Source organism: Cynara cardunculus (assembly GCF_001531365.2).
Source record: "Cynara cardunculus var. scolymus isolate 2C chromosome LG 13, CcrdV1, whole genome shotgun sequence".
Classification (NCBI taxonomy): Eukaryota; Viridiplantae; Streptophyta; class Magnoliopsida; order Asterales; family Asteraceae; genus Cynara; species Cynara cardunculus.
In genome coordinates this window covers 39068297-39079768 of record NC_037540.1, presented here as the reverse complement: position 1 = coordinate 39079768, position 11472 = coordinate 39068297, and the positions used below count along the sequence as shown (strand labels likewise).

The 11472-nt window shown below is 36.0% G+C and overlaps 1 protein-coding gene across 2 annotated transcripts; it reads left to right on the top strand.

Annotated features, from left to right (window-relative positions):
- The first annotated feature begins 1625 nt into the window (after nt 1–1625).
- LOC112524588 (peroxisome biogenesis protein 22-like) lies at nt 1626–10681 on the top strand. Of its 2 annotated transcripts, none has more exons than XM_025134478.1 (8): nt 1626–1994; nt 4308–4544; nt 4633–4680; nt 6633–6689; nt 6780–6881; nt 7933–7998; nt 8895–8996; nt 10297–10681. In XM_025134478.1, the coding sequence occupies exons 1-8, from the start codon at nt 1902–1904 to the stop codon at nt 10396–10398; spliced, it is 807 nt and encodes a 268-aa protein (XP_024990246.1). In that variant the 5' UTR covers nt 1626–1901; the 3' UTR covers nt 10399–10681. The 2 variants fall into 2 exon arrangements, with proteins under 2 accessions (XP_024990246.1, XP_024990245.1); XM_025134477.1 differs by having other exon boundaries at nt 6777–6881.
- Nucleotides 10682–11472: the final 791 nt, after the last annotated feature.

Here is an 11472-nt window from a genome sequence, read left to right as displayed (position 1 = left end):
AAATCAAATATACCAAATATGAAGAAACTCACCATATAACACTTGCATTTGATATATATAAAATAAAACACATTAATACTTCAAAATACCCATTTTGGTATGTATATAATGAAAAAAGCAACTTGAATTCACCTTGCTAGACTTATGCTAAATCTAGGTTCCCAAACCAAACCTTGAGCATCCCTTGAAGAAAACTCGAGATTTATGCTAAATCTTCTTCACCTTAAGAAACCCAAAACCGTTACCAATGATCTTGAATCCACCAAGGAATCTTAACCTTCTTTGATCTTCTCTTGACGAGCTTCAAAAAACGAAGCTAAGGCCTCCAAAATCGCCCCAAATGGTTGAGGAATGAAGGAGATATGATTAAATGTAGAAACCCTAGAAAAACCGGCTTAAAAGCTGATCTAGCCATCTAGGCACGAATGCGAGATTCAAGCGGGTAAAGTCGCCTCATCCAAAAACTCTTGCAAACAGACTCTAAAGCGAGTTTCATGCAGGTAAAGCCGCATTAAAGCCGCACTAACCACTGATATGACTTTCAAATGATTTTTTGTTAGAACTTAGCTTAAACTTCACCTATAACATCTTCCAATGTATAAAATAAAAAGGTATATTTTAAGGTTAAAATATCAAAGGGAATATAAATGCATGAAATGACCAAAAAATCCGGGTGTAGAAACTATAGATACTCTTTGGTTTATCATTTTTAATTTTTTATTATAATACTATACATGAGGAGCGATCAAATGCAAACCACCCTTATTTGTACAAACCATCATTATCCGCGAATTTCATTGTTTAATTTAATGAAATTGTTTCATGAAATTGTTTAATCAGATGAAATTGTTTCATATAATTATTTTCTTGATAAAATTGTTTCACATATGATTGTTTCCATGTAAAAATGAATGTTTCATATATTTCTTTATATTTTAATATAATGAAGATAATAATGTCCATAATTAAAGCACTCCACAATAAAAATGACGAATCAACCTCTTATAATTAAAAAAAGTGAAAAAATAAAATAAAAATTATAATGGGTTGAATGAAGTTTGCATGATTTGTATAAATGACTTAGTTTGCAAAGTTAACTGGCCCTACATATATATATATTCGAGGCCTTGGTTGAGGTCGGGTTTGAAGGGTATTCCCATCCCTGGTTAACAAAATCCAGAGATTCTTGATCCCCGATCAACCTCGGGATCCCCGTCAAAGAGGGTTCGGGTATCCGGTCCCCATCAAAGACGAGGTCTTTTGTCATCCTTAATTAGAACTCAGAAAGATAAAATAGTAATTTTTGTAATTAATTTAAATTAATCTATACAAACTGTTGTAGAAAAACTGAAAAAACAACAATAGAATAGATAAAAGAAATATGTAATTCCCATTAATTATTAGCCTTTTTTATAATGATGAATTACAAGTAAATAACTACGAAACATTTCACTTATAATTTAAGTCTGATATATTTATTTTTATCTTTATCGTTATATCCTTAATACGATAACAGAATTATCCTATAACACAAACAACTTAACAATGATTAAACAAAAACCCGATGGAGCATGTTTTTCACGGGTATGTTAGAGCATAAAAGCTCAAATCTCTATTTGGAATTTGGACCGTAGATTTGATATGAAAAGCAGAAGCCGTAGTTTCTTTCTTCTTACCAGCGGCTGCATAACCCTCTGCCCATCGCCATAATCAACAAACGCCCGAATTTAAGAATCTTTTTTCTTCATCAATCAAACCCCAACATCCTCTTCGTTAAAATCTGCCTACTCCCCCTCGTTTTCTCTCTGTATCATGATAACAAATTGAAGAACCTTTTTACTTAATTCTTCTTTTGAGTGAGCGTGCAGAACAAGATAGAAGAATTGGTAATCCTTACAGTCATGGCTGATTACTCAAAGGAAGATTTTATACAGTTCATTAAGCGGATTGGGGCTTATCTATCAGCCAAAGTTTCCAAGGTTCTAAATACCCAGGTGCTGATTTGTTTTCCCTTTTTACCTTTAATGTTTTGTTTGCCTGCCAACTGTTTGATGATATGTCTTTTTTATGGTTCGTTGCAAGATCTGTAGCTTTTCTTTTCTTACTAATTCATGAAGATTGAGGCTTTATTTTCTGATAATTGAGAAGCCTTAGAAATTTAATGTTTGCCAAGCTGGTAAATCTCAATTGGAAAAGTTGAAGAAGTAGGTTTAGTGTGTTGAATTCCAGGAATAACAGTACCTTTCTTGATATTGTAGTTTTGTGATCCCCCTGGGGTACACATTCACGTGCATAGAGTACACAACCACACTAAGTCTCTACTTTTTCGACTTCTTGGCAATCTTAAGGATCACATTATGGAGATCAACTAACCATTGTGCACCGGCTCCCCCAGGCACATACGACCTTGCCCTTCCCTATTTTCCTTAGCACCTCCTTCACTTCTTGCTAATCTTTTGACAAAAGTAGTGATTGGTGCCTATGTGATGATTGTTTCCCCTCAGCACCCCTTTTCTTTTCCTTGTTAAAAAGTGAACAAAACTAACTACCCATTCTCTCCTTTATCTCCTCATCTCTTACTAACACATGCACATCTACTTTACCCTTTCTAAATTGCAACCCCTTAGCTCCTTAGCTTAGCCAACTTGTAAATTCCACTTTCCGCTTCTTTGGTATCCAACCTCTTCCCCTCATTTGTTATCCAACCTCCTGTACTTCTTCTCATAAGCCTTATCCTTTGACACAACCACTGTTCTTTTGCCTCACTTTGCTTCCTTGTACAACTCTTTCGCCCTACCATTTTCCTCCTTCGTCTGGCACATCATCATCAACTCTTTAAGCCTCAAATGTTTTTCCTTGACCTTCTCTTGAACTTCTCTGTTCCACCACCAAGACTCTTTTAGGTCCTTACTTCTTAGTCCAACTCGAGGTTACTCCTAGGGTATCTTTGATCACGACTCCAGTCGACTGAGCCACATCATTCTACAAATGCTCGGTAAGTGACATCTTTCTCCGGCGAGACTGTACCTCCAGGCTCTAGGATGACGTTGTCCTTGAACATCTATGTTTGTTGTTGCCCCTTAAGTTTTTCTTTTCATAAGATCCTCGGTCTAGCCTCTTCCGCGTGCCTTCTACTCTCTTCAACAAGAATATGTCCATTCGCCCACCAACCGGTGTTGGGATGCACATGCCTCTCTCGTGAACACCTTGCAACCCCTGCAAGCTATGCGGTCCTGGTCACACATATGGAGGTAATCAATCTGAGAGGTGCTCCCTACAAAAGGTGATTAGTGTTCTCATTTTTGGAAGCAAGAAAATTCATGAGCTCAGGCGAAATTCAAGAGCATACGACTCCCTTCATTCCTCGCCCAAAGCCATCCTTTATACACATTTGCTTCTTCTCCAATAATGTCCATTAAAGCCCCCCTATAAAGACATGTTGATCCCTCAGGAAGCCTCCCAACAGGTCATCATCTTTTCTAGCTCCCTCAGACCTGCTTGCGTCGCATAAGCGCATACTACATTAACCACTTTAAGCGCCATGATTCTATCACTACATCTAGTCACTTCCACTTTGTTGTCCTTGCCAACATGATTCCCATGCCATTTCTCGTGCTACTTTGTCCTGAATACCATAATTTATACCCTTGGCACATAGTTTAATTAAAATATCTAAACCACCCTTAATGTAGATGAATAAATGAATCTCATGGGCCCAAACCAATGCCATCATTTTACTTGTAATGATAATATGGGACGAATAATGAAAAATAAGCAACTTTATGTTAGAATATTTTCAAGCAAATGAAATGTAGCATTTTCATGGGATAGCGGGAGTGATTATGAAATGCTTATGACATTTCATTGAACATGATTCAGTTGTCACAGATGATTTCTTGTTTAATCTGTTCATAATATATGGGATCCTTGTTATGTTAATATGAAGAGCCTCCTTTATATGTTTCTGTCATATACCATTTATAGGTTGGCATAAGATCCCTACTGATAAGCTTTTCTCAAAGCTCTCACAACAATACTCTTGGCTACCCCACCTACCTACCATAGGGCTTATAACAGCTGTCTGATCTTCAACAATCTCTCAACCCGCCTGCCACCACAGTACCCACAAGTTCTACTATCCTAATCTTACCTCTCCACAAACTTCTATATGAGGTCATATCTTCATAATGTGAAGGATAATCTTGCCAATTCTCTCCGTGTGTACTTGTTTGTTGGTGATCTAGTTCTATTGTTATTTGTAATTCATTTTAAAGAAATGTTTTGTCACACCTGAAATCTGCTTGCAGGATATACGGTCTGTTTGGGCTATAGCGGGACTTGCTGTTGCAGTAATTTTCACATGGAGACTGTTCAGGGCACCCGGTGCACCTCGAAGAAGACAACCTAAACATCAAGCTCCTGCACCTAGCAGTTCTGGAGTCAATAGTCATTCAGATGTAAATTTGTTTCATTCAGGGGTTAGTTCATCTTCTGAAGATTCAAGAGCACAAACTGTTATTGATGAGTTCTTTCAGCCTGTAAAGGTAATGGAAAGTTTAACAACCTTGATGTTTAAAACGTTGACTTCATGGTGGCCTTTTTGTTTAACTTATCGCCTTAATGTTGCTGCAGCCTACTTTAGGACAAATAGTCAGACAAAGATTAAGTGATGGAAGGAAGGTATGTTTTGGACATAATTTGATCTATGCACATGCATGTGGATTTATTTTCATATTCATCATGTTATAATTGTAGGATGGTTGGTTATCTTCTTCTGTTATCAAAATGTTGTTTAAAGCTGGATGGTTTTTATTTTATTTAATGAACAAGACTAGACTTCATAGCAAATAACATGCTTGATCTGCAAAGACGGTGAAGCAGTGAAGACTCTACATCCATCATATTTATGTTCCTAAAATTATGTCAATAAGGAACCCCGCTTGTTTAGGAAAGAAACATAGTCCCTTAAATGCAAATAAGCTTGTTTAGACCTATGAATTTGTGTGATATAGCAATTTGGCCATTATGCTGTCCAAATATTATTTGTAAAAAGCTAACCCTCTCTTATTCTCCTTAATTCACTCCTCGGTATGAGATGCTCCTTTTTAGGGGGAGCTAATTCCGGCCTTTTTGATTTTGCCGAAAGCAAAGAATATTTTTGTGTTGTGCTTTTCGGGTTTGTGGTACATTTGTAAAATCCAACTTAATTTTGAAAAACAGCACAAATTTGTCATCATCATACCAATGACATTGTCAAGTGTTATAAAAAAATGGAAATTAATTTTCATACACTTGCACCAACAGATAGGATGGCTTCAACTTGTCTAAAATTATTTGTATGTATTAACCACTATATATTCTTTGTCCTATTAGTTGTTCATTACGACTTCACCTAATATCTAGGAAAGAAATATGTTCTTCCGTTTGGGTACCTGTAAGGGCGGAAGAAATTGATTCTATGTACATATCCAAAGTAAAGCTCAATTTAGCAAATAATCTAGGGTAAAAGTTGTAGAAAATCGTAGAATACGATTCCATCCACCATTACAACACGAATCCGGTAACATTCCTATTTGCTAATGGGATTCACAATGTTTGCTTCATGAATCAAAGTGACAACTTTGTTTTAGAATACTCCTAGAAAGTAAGGAGAATTGATGTAGTGATGATTATTATTAAATTCACATTCTCTATTAGGTTAGTTAGAAATTTCCCACTAAAAGACCATGGAAATATCTATTTCTTTCACATAGTAGCATCATTCTTCATGTAGTTTTAGCACTTGGTGCATGAAGATCATGTAAATGTTGGTTTATTAGATGCCTTATGCCCATCAAGCCATTTGAAGCAAAAAATCTCATGAAAAGTTATTGTATCCGACCTTCTTGTCTCAAGTTCTTCTTTTTGGAAATCTTCCCCCTTTTTATATATTTCCTCAAACTTTGTGGGCTAACGTCCTCTCTTTCACACACTCTTCACAAGCCAGGGGTCTTAACTGAAACAACCGCTCTACCCTTTGGGATAGAGGTCAGGTTTGCATACATCATACTCAGGGACGGACCCACTGTATTAGATACGGTGGCACGGGACACCACTTCATTCATCTGTCGTAATGTAAAAAAATGTAGGGTCGTGAAAAATGTCACCGTATCAATTTGTTGTGTGCCATCGTATATGTTTCGAAACTACAATGAGGACACAAATTTCCCTTGGTAGAGTTAGCTTCCAAGGCTTTTCTTCCACCTCAGACCCGAGTTCGAATCCTGTCAGTCTCATTTTCTTAGTTTGTAGCTTTTAATTTCAGATTTATTATGTTTTCGAGAAAGTTTATAAAAGATTTAAACCCAGGATCTCACTTATGAAAAACATTGAACTAACCAACAGACCAATGATGATTTTGTGAAAATACACATTTATTTTTTTCTTGTATTCAAATGGTGTCACCACTTGAAAAAAAATCTAGGCCCGTCTCTGATCATACTCACCCCCCCGGGGTCGGGTGTGGGTGGGGGGGCAGAAGGACCACACCTTTGGGTGTGTTTTACTAGGCTTGTCTGGTTTATTAACCGGTCCTCTATAATCATCTCAAGCACATAATACTTTTCATGTTTCTTTTTGTTGAATTGATAAAGGTAACTTGTCGCTTGCTTGGGGTTATACTTGAAGAAAGTACTCCAGAGGAGCTTCAGGTTGGTGATGCTTTTCTTGTGAATGTTTTATCTACACATATGGCCATTAAAACATGACTTGCTTGACTGTGCATTAATTGTGTCTAGCAGAACCAAGCAACAGTGAGATCTTCTGTTTTGGATGTCCTGCTGGAAATCACTAAATTCTGTGACCTTTATCTCATGGAAACAGTCCTGGATGATGAAAGCGAAGTATGTGTGAGCTTGTTGTTTTTCCTTTATCTTTACTTGTTTATAATGTTTCATTTTCATGTATTCTTGAGTTTCTTGGCCCTGTGCTTGATAACATTTTCAGACAACATATATATTCTATGACCATTTACCATTGTCATTTTGTGGGTCCCATTTATGTGGTGTATGACCACTTACCCTTTGGGGCAGAGGCAATGTCTTCATACATCCTACCCCCGACCCCACCTCTATGTGGGACATTGTGTTTGTTTTGTTTGGTATAAATGAATGGAACCCTAATTTATGTTGAAGTAAAAGGGTTTGCTTGTATGATTTGGTTGGCTATTTGATATTTTTTTAGCCTAATTATGTTTTCTTGGAACAACCCTTTTTCTGCAATTGATCGAAAGGAATCTCAGCAAAATCCCCTAGTTGGATAATCCCGTGCTAATTGTAATGGTTCCTTTTGTGGCAAAATTTCAAGCACAAAATTACCTATTTTGTCTGTTGTAGCATTTACAAAGATCCCTTGTGTTAGTTATTTAAGGACACTTTAGACATTTCACTATAGTCAAATTCTTTAATTTTGGGATAGAGGGAGTACACTCGAGCCAGCAATGATTTGGAAGGGATCAAGTTTCTAATGGAGATGCAACAAATATTATGTTTATTAAGACTTGATATAGAAGAACTACCATCGTTGAACAAAAAATCATATACAGACTAACCTTGAAAATGTCTTCGTGTGGTCTTATCTAATAATATTACTTCCTCCATCTCTATTAATTTGCATGCTTTGATTTCGAATGTCAATCGAGTTGCTTGTAATTTCAAAATTGATATGGGTGTATTTTAATATCGAGGAAGATTTGCTCTAACTATGTCAAGAAGCGCTACAAATAGAAAAATCATTGGTGTTAAAATGTAAATGAGTATAAAATAATTGTAAATTTGAGAAATACTTGGATATTCAGAGTCGCCCTACCTGGATCCGAACCCCATGTGGGATTTACTGGGCTTGTTTGGTTTACTTGGACATTCTTGCCGGCTAATTATTATTTTCTTTTTGCAGAAAAAGGTTTTATTGGCATTGGAAAATGCCGGGATCTTTACATCTGGTGGCTTGGTCAAAGACAAGGTAAAACCAATCAATAATTGTTATTTACAACCTTCTTATGAATTTGAGCTTTCTCTAAACAACTACAATCCTGATTCTACTTCATTTTTTTCCTTCCTACACCCCATATGCTACTCTCCATGGTCCTATAAGTAGAGTCCATTTTTGAATCTGTAAAGTCAAATGTAGTAATTTTCAAATTCAAAATTGACATAGATTTATTTAGTTTTTTAGCTCCAGTTTTTTTGTATTCCAGTACTTTATCATATACCTTGATGTTGTTATAGGTTTTTACTTTTTAACCAAAAGAATTCTTAGCTGAGTTTAAGTTAAAGGGTAGGCCATTTTCCACTCAAAAGTCAAAATTGGACTTGTTACGGGATGGAGAGGGGGTAAGATCCGGTTATTGTGATTATTTGGTAGTCGATGGCAAGAAGGTTGAGGGCATCATGTTCTTTGTTTCATTGTACCTTCTTACTACTCCCTTTGTCCCAAAATAAATGTCCGTATTTCTTTTAAGTTTGTCCGAAAATAAGTGTCCTCTTTCAAAATGGATGGTTATAATATACTAAATTTCCAATTCTACCACGAATATTTAAGAGCTGATAAGATGGAGATACAATTGTCATTAAGAAGTGTAATAAAATTTTCAGGGTAAAATTGTCATTTAGTTAAATAAAAAGTGTAATAAATAATAAGAGTGAATTATGGATTTGGTCCTTGTGTTTTGATGTTTTTCATGACTAGGGTCCCTATACTACGTTTGTCATGGATTTGGTCCCCATGGTATTCAATTTGTTACAGTTGGAATAAATCTTTTAACTCAGTTAAATCAAGGGTCAATAAGTAGTTTAGCTTGTGGATGCATCTCTCTTTATTATGTTATATATTTACTTGTAATCAATTTTCAATTGCAGGTGCTTTTTTGTAGCACGGACATTGGACGCACGTCTTTTGTTCGGCAGCTGGAGCCTGATTGGCATATAGACTCGAGTCGAGAAATTACTACTCAATTGGCGGTATGTGCGCCACTTTTATATCAATTAACGTAACTAATGAAATTCGATTACCATACTAAATCTAGTTACACCACTAAAACCGGTTGTCATAGTTCTACTCACCATAATAAAGAAGTAAATAGAATAGGGGGTGGTGATATTTGAGGTATTCCACATGATGAATAGTGTCTAAAAAACGACCGTATACTTGAAGCATGTTTTATTGGTGAGAAATATTCACTTTTAGGGATACCTAAAAAATCGTATTTCTCTAGAAACATGATGGTAGTTACGTGTATACGGCCATAATTTTTTTTACGTTTATATGACATTAAACGCCACCAAACTTCCTTGCCTATCGATATAAGCAACCGGATACCAACCACAAGAATTAGGCAGGCACAAAGAGTGTTCTAAAAAACGGACGAAGTTCCACTTCATTTATTGTATGTAGGTAGACCCGTAGTCTGTAGAGGTGCAGATGGCTTGATTTCCTTCCAAGTATTGGATTAAGACGCATGAGTTGGATAGCATACTAGAACTCGGGTCTAGGGGTAAGGACGTGTGACGAGTGTGGATGACAAGAAGTGAGATGGAAACAAAGGGTCATACGCTATATGGGGAATAAGAATTGACGAACTCTGTGCTAGCATCCACGATAATACTGAGGATTCAAGCGTCATCTTGGCACACTGGTACCCGGGTTACCTGTAGAGCCAGCCTCCCTGGAGGCCAAGGAGTCTGCATGAGTATATGTTGTAATTTTTTTAAAAAGAAGAAGGGGGAGGGTAGATACGAGGAGGGTTACGAGAGTCTCAAGATAGATGATGGATGTTTTACTACTCTTTATTTTTCTTTTACTTATTATTTACCGTCTTAATTCTTCTTAGCGAAAAGCCAGGGTCTTCATTGAAACAGGCACTCTACCCTAAGTAGAGCACATGCCTGCATACATCCCACCCCCATACTGTACATTCGAGTGAGATATACTAGGTTTGCTTGGTTTTGTTGCATTAAGCGTCTTATGTAATTAATCAACTATTAAGGTGTACAAGCCGGAATTAAAGAATCTAGGCCGAGATTGGAGAATCGAATTAAACATTCAGTCATCTTTTAAGGTCAAATGTATAGATTATTTCTAGCTCATCCAATACAATGCAAATAGAATCTTCTAGTTGTTTCTTCTAGGTCGACACAACTAAAATCAAAATCAATAATCTACGAAACAATGGAATTCAATGAAATAGGAAGAATTGAACGTTTGTTACTGTATTTTGTAATCTTTGATCATTGTTATGTGTTTTTTGTTTTGTGATCACAGAGGTTCATCAAGTATCAACTTCACATCTCGACACTCAAAACCGAACGAATTGCTTCAAACGTTTTCAGTTCTTCATCTTTGGAACAATTTTTCAGTGGTTGACTTCCGGAAACCAGTCAACATCTCTCCGCTGTTCTTTTTCTTCGTTTTTTGCCGTATTCATAGCATATGGATATCATGCTCATATGTGGAGTTGTATTGTGAGGCTTGATTTTCTGCAATAGAGTTGATCAAATTTTACCATCCCAAACACCATATGATTCAGATGGGTTAAGTAATATATGTAGTTTATGTTATACTTGAAAAGATGAAGAAATTGGTTGATACATAGGTTTTGTTACCTTCTTTTAGACGTTTACGAATAAAAATCATCTGTATTTAAACTTTACGGGTTTTTTTTTCCTGTTGCCAGTTATTCTATGACATCGTTACTAATCGAGAAGAGAAAATAAAAAATAATTAAATAAAATGATGATGTGGCATATAATGATTGGTGGAACATGGAGTTTAACTCCATGTTTCTTTTGTGTGCATGTTTCGATGTAAGATTTTAGTGCATCAAAACATATCAAATGAGACAAGTTATTGGATAAGCGTACTTGGGTACGAGTCATCATTCTCACTTACCAGGTAACACTCTCTATTCTTCTCATTGCTCTTACTCGGTAAGATTCCGAGCCTTGCCATGTTCATCTAATGAGAATTTTTCGGATAATGTTGAATTTGAATTTCAGTGATAAATTGTATTCGTCTTGAAATATAATATTTGTCTAAATTTGTATAGACATCGTGTTTGACTTTGTATGTGTTGTTTGACTTTGACTAGAAGGGTTTTAGTTTGACCCTATATAGCTCAATTGTAATATTCATACGTTCATAATAGAAGTTTGACTTGTTGACAAATCCTCTCAACTCTCCTTCTAGTGTTCTTAATGTTCATCTAAATCTGCCATTGATTCTTGAAGAGTTTTATGAAGATTGATCATTTCGTGGACTAATAGATAAACACTTACTAAGTAAACGTTTAATAAACGGTCCCTAATATTGCAAATGCTGAGTAAAAAATGAAAGTGGTACCATGTTATCGATTAATGTAGAAATGTGTTGAGTAATGTATATTTTAAAGGACCGATTGTAACTGGTATATTACGGCTGTTAAGTTGTTTATAGATAATT

Bases quoted from the DNA above. Each gene is read 5' to 3' on its own strand.
- LOC112524588 (XM_025134477.1), top strand. From the start codon at position 1,902: ATGGCTGATTACTCAAAGGAAGATTTTATACAGTTCATTAAGCGGATT. The intron at 4,681-6,632 runs GTATGTTTTGGA...GAATTGATAAAG, and splicing joins GATTAAGTGATGGAAGGAAG to GTAACTTGTCGCTTGCTTGG. The intron at 8,997-10,296 runs GTATGTGCGCCA...TTGTGATCACAG, and splicing joins AAATTACTACTCAATTGGCG to AGGTTCATCAAGTATCAACT.